At 37.2% G+C, this 20,015-nt stretch overlaps 4 protein-coding genes across 7 annotated transcripts; 2 read left to right on the top strand and 2 right to left on the bottom strand.

The window, feature by feature from the left end:
- Positions 1 to 3,329: 3,329 nt before the first annotated feature.
- On the top strand, positions 3,330 to 7,238 carry LOC133738746 (single-stranded DNA-binding protein WHY2, mitochondrial). Its single transcript, XM_062166336.1, has 8 exons — positions 3,330 to 3,487; positions 5,422 to 5,513; positions 5,607 to 5,704; positions 5,805 to 5,897; positions 6,039 to 6,133; positions 6,315 to 6,382; positions 6,575 to 6,663; positions 6,750 to 7,238. The coding sequence occupies exons 1-8, from the start codon at positions 3,453 to 3,455 to the stop codon at positions 6,864 to 6,866; spliced, it is 687 nt and encodes a 228-aa protein (XP_062022320.1). The 5' UTR covers positions 3,330 to 3,452; the 3' UTR covers positions 6,867 to 7,238.
- A 540-nt stretch (positions 7,239 to 7,778) lies between these two features.
- On the top strand, positions 7,779 to 13,349 carry LOC133741453 (tRNA-specific adenosine deaminase TAD3). Of its 2 annotated transcripts, XM_062169346.1 has the most exons (9): positions 7,779 to 7,955; positions 8,193 to 8,322; positions 8,426 to 8,499; positions 9,305 to 9,426; positions 10,397 to 10,479; positions 10,994 to 11,093; positions 11,209 to 11,667; positions 12,228 to 12,340; positions 12,849 to 13,349. In XM_062169346.1, exons 2-9 carry the CDS (start codon positions 8,204 to 8,206, stop codon positions 13,042 to 13,044), a joined length of 1,266 nt encoding a protein of 421 aa, XP_062025330.1. In that variant the 5' UTR covers positions 7,779 to 7,955; positions 8,193 to 8,203; the 3' UTR covers positions 13,045 to 13,349. The 2 variants fall into 2 exon arrangements, with proteins under 2 accessions (XP_062025330.1, XP_062025331.1); XM_062169347.1 differs by lacking the exon at positions 7,779 to 7,955 and having other exon boundaries at positions 8,193 to 8,317; positions 9,262 to 9,426.
- Positions 13,350 to 14,314: 965 nt separating this feature from the next.
- LOC133740012 (phytolongin Phyl1.1-like) lies at positions 14,315 to 16,204 on the bottom strand. 3 transcript variants are annotated; one of them, XM_062167842.1, is made up of 3 exons: positions 16,142 to 16,200; positions 15,739 to 15,832; positions 14,315 to 15,620 (listed from the first exon to the last, which is right to left on the bottom strand). In XM_062167842.1, exon 3 carries the CDS (start codon positions 15,490 to 15,492, stop codon positions 14,644 to 14,646), a length of 849 nt encoding a protein of 282 aa, XP_062023826.1. In that variant the 5' UTR covers positions 15,493 to 15,620; positions 15,739 to 15,832; positions 16,142 to 16,200; the 3' UTR covers positions 14,315 to 14,643. The 3 variants fall into 3 exon arrangements, with proteins under 3 accessions (XP_062023826.1, XP_062023827.1, XP_062023825.1); XM_062167843.1 differs by having other exon boundaries at positions 15,739 to 15,828; positions 16,142 to 16,157; XM_062167841.1 differs by having other exon boundaries at positions 14,315 to 15,828; positions 16,142 to 16,204.
- Positions 16,205 to 16,618: 414 nt separating this feature from the next.
- Positions 16,619 to 19,863, bottom strand: LOC133738367 (RING-H2 finger protein ATL7-like). Its single transcript, XM_062165895.1, has 4 exons — positions 19,114 to 19,863; positions 18,941 to 19,023; positions 17,644 to 18,047; positions 16,619 to 17,188 (listed from the first exon to the last, which is right to left on the bottom strand). Exons 1-4 carry the CDS (start codon positions 19,366 to 19,368, stop codon positions 17,184 to 17,186), a joined length of 747 nt encoding a protein of 248 aa, XP_062021879.1. The 5' UTR covers positions 19,369 to 19,863; the 3' UTR covers positions 16,619 to 17,183.
- Positions 19,864 to 20,015: the final 152 nt, after the last annotated feature.

Genomic DNA, 20,015 nt, shown 5'->3' on the forward strand with positions numbered 1-20,015 from the left:
ACCTCACCGGAAATGTTTATTGCCCCCAATAGACAATAGACGTCTATTGCTCCCCAATAGACGTCTATTGCCCCCCAATAGGACTTTCAGTCGCCAGAATGGGAACTAATCTCCCTAAATTTACACAAATAAAACTTTGATTACAGAAAAAAAAAAAAAAAAAAAAAAATTACATCACTTCAAAACGTCTATTGCCTCCCAATAGACATTCAAAACTGTTTTTTTTTTCCCTTTCCTTCTACCCCATTACTTAAAAAAAAAAAAACTGATTTGGGCACCAAATCGGAGGAAACCCAGAAATCTGGTTAGATGTCACCGATGGCCGTGCTTGCTGCTCCCTCTGATCCTCAAAATGCTAACATAGGCCAAGAGTGAAGGTCTCTGCCAGGGCGCCAATGTCTCCGCCTCAGCCTGGACAACACCTCCACGTCACTAGCGCCGCCGACTTCTGGTCTGGGACCGATATGAAGATAGAGAGTTGGACACCAAATTGGAGCAAAAATGCTAATATAGGCCAAGAGCGAAGGTCCCTGCCAGGGCGCCAATGTCTCTGGCTCAGCCTGGACAGCAGCTCCACGTCACCGGCACTGCCGACTTCTGGTCTGGGGTCGATCTGAAGATAGAGAGACTGGTCTGGGGTCGATATGAAGATAGAGAGACTAGTCTGGAGTCGTTGTGGGGAGAGAGAGAGATCGGATGTCTTGGGTCGAGCGCCGGAGCTGGAGCCAAATGATAAGGTAAGTTGCCGGAGCCGGAGGTCAGTAGGAGAGAAAGAGGAGACAGAGTGGCGTGGCTGTAATTCTTTAATTGAGTTGAGGGTAAAATAGTCATTTGACGTTAAATTGTGTATGTGGGAACAAAAATCTGTTGTTGGGATAAGTGTGATAATTTTTGTTTATTTTGGTGCTTTTGGTCAAGAACCCTTATTTGATGCAAAGCAGAGGAAAAGAAGAGAAAATCAAGGTGAATGCGTAATATTGAAGGAATCCTAGATTTACATGGATTACATTACATCTTGGAGTCATAAAGACAAAATCATGGAGTCTTAATTTTGGAAGAAAACTTAATTGGAGAGATGATTCTCAAAAGATTTGGAGTTCTAAACCAAGAAGGAAACTTAAAAGGACTTGAGGACTAATATAAAAGGAAGATTTTACGTCGATCATTCTACACATCTTTGCATGCACAACATCATTCCATTGCCACCATCTATATATATATTATTCTATGTCTTGCTAATAGTTTTTGATAGTTAGGAGCTACTTTCAGCCCTAGACAAGATGTAATCTTTGATATTGGCGTTTATCTAATATGTTTCTAAGATTTTGAATGTTTATTGATTTATTGGCTTCTCATTGATTAATCTTGTGTGTTTGTTAGCGGTGTACAACATTAGTAAGCATGCTATGTTATATTGCTATGAATGTTTGTATGATCATCCATGTTTATAGGCATTCTAGAGTAGCAATTGAATGACTTGAGCCATATTCTTATGAATCGATATCAAGGTAGATTAGGACATCATCAGTACCGAAAATTTCCTAGCTTGACTCAAAATCATTTTGTTCCTAATGACTTCTATGTACGTGAGAGCTGTGAGAGGACATCACTTTAGGTTCCATGTTAGAAGCTAAGTTAATTAGGATGCATAAATCATGCACGTAACATACCAATTACGAAAGGTTAAATAGGTTAAGTACACCACATCATTGACTTAATCTGAGTAAAGGCATTCAAATGAAGAGAAACACGTTAGTAAACATATCATAAGTGTAATTAATCATCATTGTTTAGTGGTGAGAAGTAGTTTCTAGCTAGCCTTTTATCATCTATTTTGAAACTTAAAAACAGTTTTTTATTTTTGTCACTTTTTTGTTTTATTTATTTAGCATAGTCAACCCAAAAAAACGTGAAACTTGGTCAGTAATTAATTCAATGTGTCTAGATAGTGTAAGTAAATTTCTTTGCATTTAGAGTTGTCTGCCACTCAGTTCTTTTGTAGTGGACAAATTAGGTTTTTAGTTTAAGATTGAGTCATAAATTAGTAATTTAAATACAATCTTTTGCGGGAGACCCCTACTTTCTTATAATACCAACAACTAACATTGTGATTGCAGGGTTATTTTTGTACGCCAATCTTAGGTGCATCACATCCTAGCACATGCTCTTCTACAATTGTCTTTATCGAAAGCAACATCCACTAATTTACCACCACTATCAGCAAATCGAAAGCAAGGTACCTTTGCCTTTTAGCTGGGATATATATTGGGCACTTTTTGCACTGATACAACATATGAGTCCTTATCGATGTCGTCTCATTTGCTTTGGAGTCGCCATGCATAGGTTTGGGGACAATACTTGCAATTTACTCTCGGTTTCGCCATCTTCGAACCATATAGATTTGTCATCCTCACGAAACGGTCCGATGCTATAGACTAGTTCTTCCTCTTCACATATTTAGCTTTACTGGTTGGAGTAGGAGGTTGGGCAACAGGCCCAGATTGAGGAGGGGAAGGAGGAAGAAGAAGAAGTGGTGCAACAGCTTCACTAGTAGCAATTGGTGTTATTTCGATGCTTGAAGTGTCGAATTGAAGTTTGTGACGCTCCTTCCATAAACTGGAAAGCGAAAACAAGAAGAGAAACACCAGTTAGAACAGATCAAATCAAAAAACCCTAATTCGAAATTGGTAGTTTGACAGCTTAGAACCCTAACTTGAAATCTCCAAGAACATGAATGAGAACCCCCTTTGAAATCCAAATTGAAAATGAAATCAAAACAGTCTTTATAAAGCCCCAACCCTAAAATCGAAACCTAGAAACAAAAAATTGAAACCCTAATTTGAAATCGGCATCCCCAGACAACCGAACCCCTTTTGAAATTAAAGTTGAAAATGAAATCATTACACTTTTTCTAATCCACAACCCTAAAATCAAAACTGGAAATCAACATTTTGAAATCAAATTTTCAAAAAACCCAAATTTCAAAAGCTAGAGAAGTACCGAGTCTATCCCAGATACCAAAGACGAAACCGAAAAAGTGAAATCAAAACGGCGAGAGAGATGAGAGATGAATTTAAGAAAAATAAAAATATTTAAATATAATATAAATATTCGGCCAATCTGTTTTTTTTTTTTGGGTTCCATAACCCGCTTTCGAACCGGATTGAAATAGTCCGGTTCGAAAATTGAAGTTTTGTCTTTTGTGCTCTGCTTCATCCGGTTTGGTATCCGATTCGACCGATTTTGAACCGCCGGTTCAGTTTATGCCCCCGCATGAAACTAATAGTTAGAATTGAGGCAGATGGGTATTATTGGCAAAGTAAAAATACCTAGAATATAAAAGTTGAGCCGGAAAACAAAATGATTTCGCTCCCTCCCGAAATTAAATCAAACCTTAAAGAGTTTGAGTTTGAGTTTAAGAGGTGAAAGGTGGAGTGTGCTCTTAAGCCAACATGATGCAGCTTTTGCGCGTCTTCTCCTCCTCCAGGTACCCATCACCCATCATTTCCCTCTCTATTCATTTTTCCTTCCTTTTTTTTTACTTTTAGTATTCTTTTAATTTTCCTTAAACCCTAAAAACTATAGCTCCGTGAAAGCTCCAACATAAAATTTATGATCTAGCTTTGAAGAAATGAAAAACCCATTCCTTTATCCATGGCTGAGTTCAATTTTGTGTATGGGTTTATGGAAATTAAGGGTTGGAACAAATACATTGTGAACGGTGAAATTTTACTCTGCTCTTGCTTTTCTTTACATGTGTTTATGTGGTGAATGGTTTAAACTCTGTTAGGGTGCTATGTATATAGAAAGAACTAGGTCTGTGGGAATGAGGCTATTCTTTTTTTTTTTTTGGATAGAAATGAATGAGGCTATTCTGGAGAGGTAGGGGTAAGGAGATTTCAGGAAGAAAGACAGTCCCTATAGTATGTTGTTATGACAAGTAATGTAGGTTACATGCAAATGGCTGGGTTCCAATATTTTGATCCAGGGAAGTAAGTATTCGGCTTCTTCCCATGTTTCAGTGGTGGAAATGGTTTTGGGAAGGCAGATTGGCTTGGGAAACACTGCCTCTTGCCATTCATATCCTCGTTTATATGGATTGTCATTGTTTCATAACTATACAGTTTCCAGGATGTGTACTAATGGTTATATTTTCTTCCTCTAAGTTGGGATTTTGCATTTTCAAGGAACTTGAATGACTTGGAAGTGGGGGACCTTTTGTCCTTATTATCTCAGCTTGAGGGCGCTAGTTTCACCCAGACTAGATAAGAGAAGTTGGATGTTGGAGGTGTCGGAGAATTTTTTTTTTTTTGTAAATTCTACTCAAACATGCTAATGGACACCTTCTTGTGCTCAGTTCATTTCCTATTCTAGAACTTAGAAGGGTCAAGTCCCTCCTATTGTTTGGGTGTTAGTTTGGATCATTGCTCATGAGAAGGTAGATACTTACGATGTGGTTTAGAGGATAATGCTGTCTGCTTGTCTTTCCCTTCAGTGGTGTATTTTCTGCAAAGAGGGGCCGAGAATGTGAATCATCTGTGTTTGCACTGTCCAGTTGCCTTACCTCTTTGGGAGGTTCTAATGTGATCTGAGAACATTCCAGTTGATTGTTTGACCTTATTGTCTGAAAGGTTCAATTTTTTTCTTTCTTTTTTTCGAGGTAGGAAGTAGTTGTGCTATGATGGCTGGTTTTAGGTTATCTGGTTGGAGGAACCAAACAGTTTTTGAGAATATGAATAGGGAGAAGGTGGATATATGTTGTGGGATTGAGTCTTGTCTTTGGGCATCATTATGGGCTTATGGCCTCATTTTTTTCGGCGATTACGAATGGCTCTTTTTGGCTATTCACTTATATTGGAATGCAGCAATTGTATAGTTTTAGTTTTATCTGTTATTGTTTCTAGAGTTTTTCAGTGGATGAATTGTCCACGTCTTTGTAATTCTTCCGGTCTTTTCAATAAAGTTCTGTTTCTTCTAAGAAAGAACTGGTATATCTGTATTATTGAGATATATTTTGTATATATTTTATATTTTCTACTTGACTGTTGATTGGTTACTTTTTTATATTTTCTACTTGACTGTTGATTGGTTACTTTTGACATTAATAAGAAAGCATATGCCCTGAAACTCTTCAATACTTCCATTTCTTGCTGTAAAGGCACTATCAATTTCCTGATTTTGTAATATTACCAAAAGTTATTCCTAAAATCCAATTTCTGTAGTAAATCCACGCTTATCCTATGTCCTTACATTATTGCGCAAATCATGTTATGTAGCTATAGCATTTGTCTTTGTTAATATGAATATACTGGATTGTCTACCGACAATCTTTATAATCATTCATATTCCCTAGGACGATCTCCTGCAAGTAATCCCTTATCTGTCATTATTAATATTATTATTTTATTTTTTTGAAAAAAGGAACCAGTTGTCAAAGGGAGCTGCTTTATCGTTGGATTCTTTTACACAAAGCACCAGCTTTTCAACTGCCAGGCAGAATTTTTCTGCTAAAGGTAATCTGTTTATACATATGATTTTCAGATTCTACCATCCCTCATGGATAAAGTTTGTTCTAAATCCTTTTCCTTTTGTTTCTGAACCTGCAGGAAGAATCGGTGATCAAGTATATGCTCCTTTTTCTATCTACAAAGGCAAAGCTGCACTCTCCTTGAGTCCTGTTCTCCCAACATTCACTAAATTGGAAGTATGTACTTTTCTCTTTCAATCATAATGTCATTAGCTCATATATTTTTGAACGGAGTCGACAATATATCTCATCATTCATCTCTATATATATTGCATAGTCTGGAAGTGTTGTGGTTGAGCGACGTGGTTCCGTGATGTTAAAGTTCATGCCTGCAATTGGTGAGCGCAAATATGACTCGGAGAAGAAACAGGTAATTTCCACAGCTGTTTTCATCTACAATTTTTGGATTTCATTATTGTTTACTTCCCAAAAATAATTCTTGTGGGAGATTTTAGTGCCCCTTCTCTCATATTCATTCACTCTCATCTTATTCATATTTGTTTCCTTCCAGTTGTTTGCTTTATCGGCAACAGAGGTTGGGTCTCTAATCAGCTTGGGTCCCAAAGATTCATGTGAATTATTTCATGATCCCTCTATGCAATCAAGGTTAGATTTTGCTGCCATACTCGTTTTGTGGAAACAACCTTTTTTCTTCTCTTTTCTTTACTTCTAAATGTTTCATTGTGAAAGCAAAGCATCAGTTTTTCTTTTCTTATTTTCACATAAAAAGTTTTTTATTTTGAGGAAATACATAGTAGTTGGCCTTCATGAGCACTTCGTTTTACAGTAATGCTGGTCAAGTGAGGAAGAGCTTATCAATCAAGCCTCATGCAGATGGCTATTTTATTTCTTTGAGTAAGTGCTACTTTTTCTTATAATTCTGTGTGGTTAAATAAATGCGACGTTTTGAATAAGTATATTTATCTTCCTACAACTTGATTTGGGATTTCCTTAAAGAGGTTGGTTGGGTTGTTCAATCTCAAACTAAGTTGTGTTTTGAAGCTATGTAAAAGTTAAAGTTGACATTGCCTTATCTTTTGGTGGCAGCTGTTGTCAACAACCTACTGAAAACCAGAGAGAGTTTCTCAGTTCCTGTCACAACGGCTGAATTTGCTGTAATGAAGACTGCTTGCAGTGTAAGACATGACAATAAATTTAAAGTTCCTATAAGAATCATGTTTATATCCATTTTAATGTTTACATAAATATTGTTGTTGTGCAGTTTGCACTCCCCCACATCATGGGTTGGGATCGGTTGACAAATAAGGTGCCAAGAGGCATAGAAGTGCACAAATCAGAGATGGCGGAACCCCAACTTCTGGATGAATGGGAGAGATGAAGTCCACCTCGATCTTGTCTTTATCAAGCTTAAGGAACTTGAATTTTCAAGATTGTCTGCTTAGTGCTCTTTTTGTGTACTTATCGTATATAATGTATTTTGAGCTGTTGCCAAAATCTTATTTCACTTGGGTAGACATTTATGCTGCTGCTTTGAGTAAAATTAGCAGAGTTAGCTGGTGCTGCTAACTGGGTAGTTTTAGTAGCAGCTGATCTTGTCTGAGTTTGTATTTGGCTTAAGATGCTTACAAGTGGTCATTTGGAAACCAAATTCAGTCTGTGATGGTTTTAAACTTGTATTAACGGAGTATGATTCATGGGTTGTGCTTAAATTCTCTGGAAATAGACACTAAATGGATTCGTTTGTGCCTAATGAATTAATATTGTTGAGTAAAATAAAAGTGACTAAGGAGAGCATTATTCTATGAATGACTACCAAATGAACACCAAGCTTAAAGATTTATTGAGACTGTTTATAAAAATGCCTAAAAATGCTTTTCAATTCTGGCAAAAGCGTTTGTTTCATTTTTTTTTTTTTTCAATTTTCAAAAGTACTTTTGACTATCTGAAAAATAATCATGTAACATTGTGACAATGTCAGTTGAACTTTACTCTCATTTCAATCACCAAAGGTGATCGAGTTGGTAAGAGTCTCTAGGTGTGGAACGTCCACACTCGGATTCAAATTCCGCTGATGGTGATTGAAGTTTAAATCTCAATCTATTCTTGGTGGTCATGGGGAGGAAGCGTTTTAACATGACTCCCTGCGCATGGATTAGTCTCTAGGCCTAAAAAACTTTTGAAAACATCATGTGATCTCGATAAAAAATAAAAATAAAAAAATAAAAAAACTGAGAAATTTATTTTGGAGGGTAATTTTATTTTGTGCAAACACTGCCTTATTGATGGAGGGTAGAAATAGGGATAAAAAAACACGGGTAGAAATAGGGAGGGGATAAATGTTTTGGTTTATCTTGGGGATTACTCCCGCCAAACTCTAAAACCCTAAATAACGGCTTTTGGGTTCGTTTCCTTGAAATTCAGATTACGGTTAGCAACGCAGCCCTGCCCGAGATACCCAATAGTCTCTGTAAGTAGAGTTGGATTCTGTGTTTCATTGGGTTCTTGAATTTTGGATTTGTATTCAAAGTGTTGTAGTGGGTTCTTGAATCTGGGTTCTTCTGCTATGGAGTATTTGTTGATGACTTGGGTTGTAGTTTCCTTGTGATTAAAGCTTATTCTCAATCAACATTAAAACTTTAGCTTAACGGAGTTGTCCTTGTGATTTTAGTAGTAAAATTGTGTTGTTGTTGTTCCTTGTTGTTAGGAATAGGGAATATGGAGAATTGGGAGATCGTGCACGTGCCAGACAATCCCCCAATCCCTCCTGACCAACAGCCCACAGTGGATGTGATTGCTTCAGTTATAGACCCAAAAGTTGCCAACACTCTTGTAAGGTTGCCTCCTACTCATATTTCTTGTTTTCTTTTTCTTCCCTACAATTTTTTTGTAGCAAAACATGTTATTTGGGTGTTTCTGCGTCTTGACCAAATCATTTAGGCGTCTAAACCAAATAGCACAACTGGAAAATCTAAGGCACGTGAAGCGGGTCAAGAAGAAATTTGTTGAAGGAGGTCTGTTCTCTCATATTCTCAGTTCTCACTTTATTGCATTTCCTTTCCTAGTTATGATTATGGTGTAGATTGGATGAAATGCTCACTCCAAATGAAGATTACCTGACCTACATGCCCACTCTAGCAAGATATACCTCTCAACTAATACATCAGTTGACACTGAGCAATTGTTATATCCCTTCATATTGTACTACAGTAATTACTGTCTGTCATATCGAAGGCTTTTGATTGCAAAAAGTGTTCTTTTGATTACTCAATGAAGGGGTTTATTTCTGTGATGATTCTGAAGGCAACCTATATCTAGATCTAGTGGATTGAGAATGGTGTACGTTAGCTTGTGACCTTGACCAGACTCCTAAGGGTTCATTGGCATTGTGAAGTTGAGATGTTAATGTGTAACAAACAAGGGAAGTCTTGGTTATTTACACTTGGTCAAACAGAACAAATCACTAATCTGGGATTATGTTTATTTGCCTACAATGTAATTAGTCAAAGAAAACTGTACCTCCCTATTGGGGAGCCTCGGGGCTTCTATCACTTCACCTCAATATGATTTGAAACGTCTGAATCACTCTATGGGTATGAACCTCTTGTTAGTTTAGCATATTAGTAGGATCCTTTTACCAACTTGTCAACTCTTACTTGGATGCAGTAATTGATATTGCACTGATATAGGGTTTTCTGGGAAGAATTGATATTTATATAAAAACGGTGTTTTCCTTTGACTGTGACACCATATTGCTCTTGCTTTCTGATCATTAGGGTATGTCAAAAATATGGGGATGACTATTGATGTTCTTGACAGGAAGGACTCAGTTATCCGTGATCTTATGTTTAGCTTCTGAAATTGGTAATCCGTTGGACAGCATACCCCACAATGTACAGGAGCTTATGAATTCCTACCAGTTGAGTCCTTTTATCACAAAAGTGGGTCTTTTTCTGTTTTAATCATTTTTTTTTTCCACCAGTATTTTTATTTTGTGTAATTAGTGCTGTTTCCGAAAGTAATACAAAGTGCAGAATACAAACGAGTTGAAAACATAGAGAGTATCCTTATTATGTTTGTAGAATTTTATTTTGTTATATTCACATGATAGATACTATTGTATTGTTTTAATATTTAAAATCTTAATTGCATTTAGATAATTAATTTTAGATTATAAACATGAAGACCTTCATTAGATAATCGCAGTTCATATTGTTTATGTGAACAGTTCAAATCATAACTTTTTTCTTTCCACTGGATTTTATGCATTTTGTTGGTTTACAATAGAGATGGATACTTTTGTACTTGATTAACAATTTTTTTTCTTGGTTTCCAACACCCCACCTCTTATGGTTTCTCTTCTACTCTTACATGAGTGCAAGTGTTCTCAGCGCATTCAAAACTGTTTGCTCTTTTCTCTGTTTTCTGGTTGTGAAGGTATTATTTGGCTCAAGTATTCCTATACCATGTGAGAAGTTACTGGCTTCTGAGGAAGTTTGGCAGAAGTGTTTCCTTAAAAAGTAGCTTAGGACCAATAGTTGGTGGATTATGTAATTCATTAATTACCACCATCTATTATCTTTATATGATATAAAAATTGAACCCAATTTTAGTTGCGTTTTATTTAATGCTCAGCCTGTTAGACTTTCTTTTATTAAGTTTTGCAATTCGTGTGGCTGCACTCAGACATTGCCTTGTAGATACAAATGCATCCGTGTTAAACTTCTTTTATAGATCCCTTTCATATGTACTTGCTAGCTGTTTTGAATATTGCATTTTGATTTGTTTGAGATACTATTCCTTTTCAAAAACCTACTCTTCTGCTGTTGTCTCCAGACTTGCTATGATTGTGTTCATATTCTTTTTCTTACAAGATAGCCATGTTTTCACATTTAATCCACGCAATTTTAGGTCTGCAAGTATGCAGCATTATCAAAAGAAGAGTGGGAGGAACAATGCAAGCTATGGCCAACATCTTATCATCCACCAACCTAGTAAGCTCCTTTCTCCTTACAAAACTATGGGTTAAATTCTGGTTAGTTCTTGCCTAAACCTTATTCTATTTTAGCACACATTTTCTTCTTAATAGTATACTAGCATTTTCTTTACAGATAGTGAGTTCAGTAATTGATGTGAAGGGTCTTTAGTTTTTCCTTTCCAGGATCTATAGTAAACCTTGAATTCTTTTCTTCAACATAAGTGATGGAACAGGTTCATGTTATAACTACCCGAATGTTAGTTTACACTCCTATAGTTAATGTGTTTATAGCAGCATGTTTGTCTACTCTTCAGAGAAAGTTAAGCTAATAGTGGCATCAAATTCAGTTTTGGTTGAATATCATATTGCATGATTACATAAGCATCCTTTTTAGTGTGGATTGCTAGTACTTTCTTTCCCGAGGCCTGGGTGATGGTTCTGCAATCGTCAAATACAAAGGTGTAAAATAATTGTTTGTTTTACATTCTCCCTGATTCTTGTTTTCTTTCTCCTTTACCTTTAAAATACAGTAATATCGATGGCATTACTGGATTCAGTGAAGAGGACTCACAGTCAGTGTTTGGCTTTATGAAATATGCTATTCAGTTGGCGAAGTCTGGTGATAAAATGGTAGCTTTCGTACTTTCTTTGTGTTAGCTTTTTTATCTCCGTTATTTGTATTATTATGTTTCCTGTATACCTCCTCATAGTGTATTTGCATGCTCCACATTCACCCTCCGTGCAGGTAGTCAATGCTGCAGTTATAGTAGATCCTTCAGTTAAACAGGTAATTGCTACTGCATGTGATCAAACTTGCTCTTGGTATACTCCTGCGAACAACACCACCCTTGAAACATACTGCTTTGAAAAGACAGAAGTTTCTGTTTCCCAGAGCCAATCAGATGGAGTATTCAGCTATGAAACTCTGCATTCAAACAGTTTGCCACATTTTCCAAAACAATTAAATACTGGTGTTTGTTGTTTATATCCATGGGGATGGGCTGAGCAACAATCAGACACTAATTCCTGCTCTTGGCACCCTTTACGTCATGCTGCTATTGTTGCTATTGAATCTTCTGCTGCCAGGGACATACATCTTTTCCCCAGTATGGGGAAAATCCAAGATAAGTATGCTGAAACGGAGCACATACACTCTTCTTCTGCAGGCTCTCCAGCCAAAAGACAAAAGACCCATTCTACAAAAGTGAGTTATTTTGTGTTCCAGCCTTCAAATTGGACATTTTTGGGAAGACGACTATATAGCCCTGACGAGTTGGTTTGGCGTTATTCACTTCCCATCATTTACTAGTTTTACATTTATTTTTTATTTTTTATTTTTTATTGTGGTGGTGACATCTTTATGATGCCCCCCTAAAGATTTTCTCTTGCCTATGTTCAGTCTTTTGCATATTGTAGGAGATGATTTATATTTTAACCAAGTTTGTTTCTTCTTTTTTGTACTCTAGTCTAATTACTCATTTCTCTGATAATCCCCCTGATATATTTTATCTTATGAAACCTTTTACAATTTCAATAAATTGGGCATTTACTGTAAGTTATGTATTGTTTCGAACATGAAGCCTGGTTTACCAAAAAAAAAAAAAAAAAAAAGAAAGAACATGAAGCTTATGAATATTGCACATTTTAAGTATCTCATTTTCACACATTCATCAACACTACATGAGGATATTGTTTTTGAACACTAAGTTTTTGGGTTATTTTTACTGTTCAAATTAGTTCTCAAGAATCTTGCCATCTTTTCAGGTTAATGATGAGGCTCATCTGGACACTAATGATGAAGGTTCCAGTTCTTTATCAGTGAGACCTTATCTATGTACAGGTTTTGACATTTACCTTGCTTGGGAGCCCTGCATAATGTAAGTTCGTGAAACTGAGGATACTGTTCTCTCAGTTTTATTTCTCTTTTGTCCCTTCAATCTTTTAGGTATCTTGGTATTAATGAATTTTTTAACTGCTATGGGTGTACTTATCTTATTAAGTTATGGTACCGTGAAAAGGGTAGAGTTCCATTTGCTTTGTTCCTCGTAGTTTGCATGGGATGCATCACAATGAAGTGTTTGTACCTAATTGTTAGTAAAAAAGGCACTTTATTCCCCATTTTTTCTTTCTAATCTCTTTGCACCTTTATGATACGCCTCCTGATGGTTGCTGATAGGGACTTTTCAGTAGCACTTTATTTCTCAACATTTATTGGTTTTGATCTGAAATATGATTCATAGTTGTTCTTTTCTTTTTTATCCTCATATGTCTTGCAGTCATAAAAATGCGTCTATTCTTTTTCTTCCTTGTCTCCTGTTATTGCTCCTCTCTCTCTCTCTCTCTCTCTGTTATGTTCGATATTCTAATATTCAATTATCATTGAAGGTGTGCAATGGCACTTGTGCATCAAAGAATTAGGCGTATATTCTTTGCTTTTCCGAACCCAAATGCAGGGGCATTGGGCACTGTTCACAGACTACAAGGGGAAAGAAGCTTAAACCATCACTATGCTGTATTTAGGGTCTTGGTTCCTGAAGAAGTCCTTAGTAGGGATGAAACTGCGGCTGCTGAGTACAACTGACAGTGACCGAGTGTCTGACTGTCAAACAGACTGGATGAGCTGCTGAGCATATCCTTGAGAAGCTCCATTTACATGAATTCCAGTTCACACTTTTCCTTTGTTCTTACTTTTCTGCAACTCTATGAACAGTGAAATACATAGTTTTTCAATTTTGGGTTTGGTCATCTTGGACTGATTTGCATTAGTTCGGATGTGAAATTTTGGGTTGTATGAGATGCGCATGCATCGTCATTAGAGTTCATTTTGCCTGTACAGTTGAACTGTGCCCTTAATCAAGATGATGTGATATCTCTCTTTGCTGTTCATTGAAAGGAGCATTGTGAGAAATGAATATGATTCTTTTTGAGCCCCAAAAGTCCAAATTCGCTCACGTGATAAGTCCTTTGATAAATTTGGGAATTGTATGAGATAGATGCAAATTGAGTTGGACATAAATGTGACATTCAATCAAGTTACTTCCATTATCATCACCAACTGATTACATTCTTTCCCGTTCTTCTGATGATATTCTAGCTTCGAGTTCCAGTCTCAAATCCATGGATATGACATGGAGGTAAATGCTTAGTGCAACTTCGGAAAGCATAGTGGTATTAGACCAACTAAACAAATGAAGTGAAAAATCCCCTACAAAAACGAATATCAACCCACAGCTGAACTCCTCGAAGTAGCCAAAAATCAAGTGTCCTACATACTTTACAGTACTTGGAGATGAAAGGTACCACTTAACATAAGAGTGATGGAGAATGGAAGTCGGATTGCATATATAGTTGTGAAAGGGGTGGCCTTGGTGAGGATGGTATTGATGAGTGAGTGAATGAGGGGGAAAAAGAATAGCGATGTACAATGAGGTATTGACAACGAGTGTAAGTGGAGATTTAGTGAGTGTGAAAATCACATTCCTTCATTTGCATGCTGATCAATGACGTCAATGTCATCATTCCCTAATAGTTACAGCCAACTCCGGTAACAGCACATGAAGAAGAATGCACTATAGACAATTAATTTTCATGTTTCCAATTTGACCAATATAGCACCCAGCCAATCCTACCTCTGCTACAATTACAACAAAGTGCACTAAAATTCTTATTTTAATCCTAACATAAACATAATAGGAGAATGATCAATGCCAACTATTATCACAGGACGTGTTCAGGGAAACTGTAATGCAAAATTTCTCCCCTTAAACCAACACTCCAATAAAATGATTACATGCATGACATGAATGCAAGCAAACGAATGGTAAATATTGAAATGACACAACATCACCAAATCCCAAAAATACAGTATATTATGCGATTGCAAAAAGGTCTAGAACTTCTCCAACTCAGAAACGAAGTTCATAAATCTGCATATACATAGGCACAGAAACTATAGAACTATACAACAAATTCCTAGACAATGCGTATTTTGAGCACATACCTCCAAATAGGAGTAAAAGTATCTTGAGAATGTTAACAAGGTGCTTCTTTAAATTTCTGCTCCTCTCCATACCCCTACACACTCCCCTACTCTCTGTTACCAGGCTTTCAAGTCATAATTGCTCCATTCAGAAACTGATAGATCTTGGAAGCATATTTAAATGGCAGGCAGGCAGGATATTCAACGGATGCACTCAATGCCACGACAAATCAATAACCAAATCACAAGCAGTGCTACACAAACAGCCGCATCAATAGCAAGGATAATTCGCACTTGGCGGCACCACTTCTTTCGAATGCTCTGAGAGCCTGATCTAATCCTCATTGAGCCTGAATCCTTTTGTAAGGCAACTGAAGAACCTGCTACACCATGGTTATTAGAATCCAAAGTCAATGGATCTAGATTGACTCCTCTGTCAGCAGATCTCCTATGTTCCTCCAACTCAATGTCTCTCATCGCAATAACATGATCTTTTGCCTTCTTCTTCTCTTGCTTATTAGACTTCCCGAGTAGAGGCGCTTTTGTAGAACTGGCAACTTCAATTTGTCCGTTTGCAGTACCTGGTGATGGAGAAAGACCAGCATGAAGCGATGGGTGAGTTTCAGCTGTCCAATTACTACCAACCTGAGAAACACTTTCTAAGGAGGTTATCAATCGATTGATAACAGGAACCAACTGTTCTTGGATGCCAACGGAGTTCACACTCGACAAACTTCCCCTTGAACCCTTCTTGGCTATATTCTTGAACTCGTCCCTCAAATGATCTAGAAACTGAAGAACCCCAGGAGTTCCAAGACTCTGATCGACAATAGTCAAATAAACATATCCATCTTCAATTAGAAACCCATAAGTCCTCTTACCCGAGGTTTCAATATACCATTTATGGAAAGGAGGAGCCTTCTCCAAGCACAAAGTAGCCAAATTCTCAATTTCGTGATCTCCACCGCTATATGCATAGAGGATCCGGTTACTCTTTGATACACAACAGTAATAGACGGTAGTTTGAATCGAATCCATCATTGTGCCCATAACTCTTTAACCCTCAAAACTAGTCCACAACCAATTCTACTTGTGACCGAATTCTAGGAATGATTTATCATTCTTTGTTCCGGATGTAGATGATAAACAGAATATTTCCTGCCCTTGATTGGAGGAACCTAAGTAATTAGGATTTGGCAAAAGAAGAATCCAACAAAATCCTCAATCAAAGAAGCCAGTAGCAAGTATAGTTTAAACAAGAATTCCACTATAAGATCAAGAGCTTCCAAGAAATACCAGAAGAGTTCTTCAGCTAAGTATTCAAAGTCGAAAAGGAAGTCCACCATGCCTCTTTGACCACCCACATAACATCTCTCTCTGAAGATCCTACCTTGTAAATAGAACAAAAGAAAGAAACGATCAGTGCAAGCATACCTTTCAACATAAACCCATAAATAATCAAGCTCTAGTTCAAAGTCAAAGATCCCGAATTGCGAAATTCAACGCGTACAATCAATGGAAACAGATTAGATTGATTCTAGAGCAAAAGTAGAATTGAGGGTCAACCACAAGTCAAGCTCATTTAGGCATCGGGATTCCCGTGCAAACTACTGGTGTGAGCTTTAGCAGCAGATTTTGTAAAACGCAAAATGCTTAATCTTTCGATAAATTTCACAAGAGAACTAGACAAGAGATTTACCTGAAAAGAAACGAGTTTCTTGTCAAAGTTGAAAGCTGGAACATGAGAAGTTGGACCATGTAAGAGCCAGGATCACCTTGTTTATATTCCACTTGACATTTTGACTTCTCCTTCTCTTTACCCTTTTTTTTTTTTTTTTTTCTTAACTTACTTTTTTCCTACAAGTAAATAACTAAAAGGAAAAAAAAAAAAAAATTACTATCAAGTATTGACCACAAGTAGTTTCTGCATCTTTGGAGTCATCTCACTAGACTAGGAGACGACTAGCATACTAGAGCAGTGATTTCTTTGTGGTACAAAGTCTCCCTAATATATGTTCCAGTTTCAGTGCCTGCTACTTGTTCCATCATTCAGAAATGCATTCCCATACTATCGCCATCGTTAGCACCCCCCAAAATCAAAACCACAACTTGTACGTTGCGGTCTTAAGTTGTTGACATTTTTAGGGTAGTGTATTCGATACCACTAGAGAAAAAATCACAAAAATCTTGATCAAGATACATCTAACAGGAAATAAGCATGTTTGACGAAATAATTAACAACCTGTTGTAACTAATTTAACTATATATGCTATCTAATTTCCATGCGTAATTAAGGACATGCTCCTTCATAACTACTGCTGATATATACATCTGGTGCATTGCCTGCTGGGGTAGCCTACATAAGCTGATGGAGCAGCTGCTGCCTTCCTCATCTCCTTAACTTGCTGGCTCAAAACCTAAAATTACTCTTTGACCATAAAAAGAAACTGGAAGTGTCACTATTATTCTTCTATAATAATACAGAAACTTGACTGATTGTACATTTTTGGCAAATCCTTTTTTATGAGCAGCTTCTTCATCTTCTCGGATCAAAAGAAGCATGCAACGTCGTGGTAATGATTCACTTTAGCTGCATAATGCCTTCAGTAGGAGAAGTCAACCAGATATTCTGTCAATATATCGCATGTTTTTGAAGCGTTTATACTCAGTGCTGCATCTCAGGAATACTAGTGTGAGGAGGATGGTGTTGTTAGCTCCGTTGCCTCAATGTAATTGACCTGTCAGGCTGTTGATAGAGACAACCAAAGAGATAATCACTAGTTGAAAGTTTATCATATGTAATACAACGGCATATATACAGACTTTTGAACAAGTGTGACATCAAATATTCTAGGTGACTACTTGAATGATCCTGACAAATGGTGTCAACATAATGGCTACACCTGTAATTTTTTTTTTCTTTTTTCTTTTTCTTTTTCTTTTTCACAAATGAAAACAATTACCAGCGGCCATTAGTTTATTCATACCCATGCAGAACGGTTAGAGAAGTTGACTTCGGAGATATGAAAGACTGATAACAGTAGTACTACCAGAAAGTGCAAATGATACACATTATTTAAACATTTTCACCAATAAGGTTCAGTAGAAAAACTTAAAGTTGAAAAAGCACAATATAAGAAAAAGGCACAGTCGTTCACAAATTATAGCAATATCCAGTGGACATGTGATAGTCAAACTTACCAGAAGATCCACCAGTATGCTCATGCACTTCATTTTCAATTCTGGTGTGATCTGCACATTGACAACCTCTTGCATCTTCTTCAGAACTGTTTTGGACAGTTCTTGGTTCCCCATTCCTTAACCCAGAGAACTGTGAAGCTTCTGTTTCTTCACAAGCTTGAGGTGTCGGTGCAAGAGATGGTGCATCATTCTCTGCAACAGAAGACGCATGACTCAATTCTAGAGTTACATCAGGTGATTCATTTTGGGATTTATGAGACGAAAGGAGGGATAAGCGGCAGAGTGGACAGGTGGTGTGCATGGATAGCCAGCTATCAATGCAAGCAATGTGAAACGTGTGGCCACAGGCTGGTATTTGTTGAAGCCTATCATCTGCTTGATAGTCCCCCAGGCATACTGCGCATCTGAAAAGAACAAATGACATTTAATTACAAAAAGCTAAAGATTCAGAAACTCTATTTCACCTAAAAAGAACATACTGTACTGGTTTAACCATTTACATTGTGTGGTAAACTATGGTTGTACTTCTTCTTTCATAAACATATATGGACTATGGAGTGCCGCAATCCTAGTTTTAATATGATATTAATTTTCTGTAAATTTTTCAATCATTGAGTTTTGACATATAACAACAATGCTTGTTCTCCAAATATGTTTGCACTTAAAGGGGATACCAGTCTGGCCTTGGTGGCAAAAATTGTACAAGTAGAACTGTTGAGACTGGTGGAAGACATAGAACAAGTAACCGCTGGTGTCAGTTGAAACTGGTGGTGTCTAAATCATGCTGGGGGGATCGCTCCAATGTTACCTCAGATACAGATATTTTAAACTACCAGAAAAGCAATTTTCAATTTTTCATAAACAGTTGACATTCACAAAGTAACTCATTGTCAAAAGGTGGAAAACAGAGATAAATTCAATCATACTTGTTCATAAAAAAAGGCAATGCCTAACAAATTAGTTAGCCCCTGGTTTCTTTCTACAATATGAGAGAGATCCTATCAGTCATTGAATGTTCAGCCATCCCTTACTTTCCTAAGATCCTTCCAAGCCTTAAAAGTAAGTCTTTTCAGTAATTACATTAACACAGAATGTGTTGCAGCCGGAACCATTATATCCAATCAGTTTCAATTATCCCTAAATCAAAACTGCCTGCAAACTACCACTTATGTGAAATAGCATTTCCCTCTCAATTCCGAATTGAACCCAAGTTCTTTCTTTTGTTTCTGGCCAACAAACTTATCAGCAAATAATAGTTTGAGAATTAATAAAAAGAAAGAAGCACAGCCCCACTCACTGTGTATCTCTGACAGAGAAGCTTTCGTTATATACAACAATGGGTAGCATCTCTCTGTGTTCTTTTTGCAAGCCCAATTCAACCTGCGAAAAAAAATGAATTACCAATCAAACACACAAAATGCACAAAACTGAAGAAAGAGGCACAGACACAACAGAAACCGGGGGGCTTACTGTGGCAATGTCATTAATGTCATCATTTTGTGGAGCCGTCCTCATTCGAATAGAGGACCAATTGACACGTCGAGGGCGAAGATAGAACAAGTAGAAGACAAAGAGGAGGATGAAAGTGAAGAAGATTGGGACACAAAAGACGAAAAATTGGTAGAGCTTGAATTCCCCTGAACCCGAACCTGAAGGTTTGTCGTTTGGCTTGTTGGGTTCTGGAGAGAGTGTGCAACATCTGGGGTAGACGTGATTGTAAGACATAATGATCACCACCCGGTCACTCTTAAAAGTGAAGATCAAATCGCAATGGAATGGAATGGTTGAGCTGAGAGAAAGATTCGATTTTGAGATAGATGAAAGGAGCAGCAGAAGCAAGATTCAGAACATGGGTGCTTGCTTTTGTTTAGAAAGTGAGAGAGAGAAACTTTGTAGTGGGAAGTAAGTGGGAATGGAGATTGAAGGCAGTAGCTATGAATTGGTAGGTCAAGACTCAGGAGTGGAGTGGACTGGAGAGACCCCCCATGAGATGATTTGTTCGATCTTTCAGTAGATGACAGATCTTGCGAAACTTTCCCTCGACTACACGTGTTATCACCGCAACACAAGCCTTAGTAGTGCCATCTCTCTCTGCAAAAGTGCAAACAAACAAACATAACAATCTCATTAGTTCTCTCTCACTCAAGGAAAAGTTTCTAAATTTTTTTCTTTCTGCTGGTTAATGATACAGAAAAGTTGAATTTTTCTCCTCTAAAACCTCGTTTCGTTCACGGAATTGAGGGTTTGGGATGCATAAGCAAATAAACAACTTTCTTTTGAGAATGGAAAATATGGGGGAAAGTGAATCCTCTCATCCTCCATAGGATTCATTTTCCCTCACACTTTCCCAGCATTGAATGTGCATTAATTAC

The sequence above is a fragment of the Rosa rugosa genome, chromosome 3 (genome assembly GCF_958449725.1).
Source record: "Rosa rugosa chromosome 3, drRosRugo1.1, whole genome shotgun sequence".
Taxonomy (NCBI): domain Eukaryota; kingdom Viridiplantae; phylum Streptophyta; class Magnoliopsida; order Rosales; family Rosaceae; genus Rosa; species Rosa rugosa.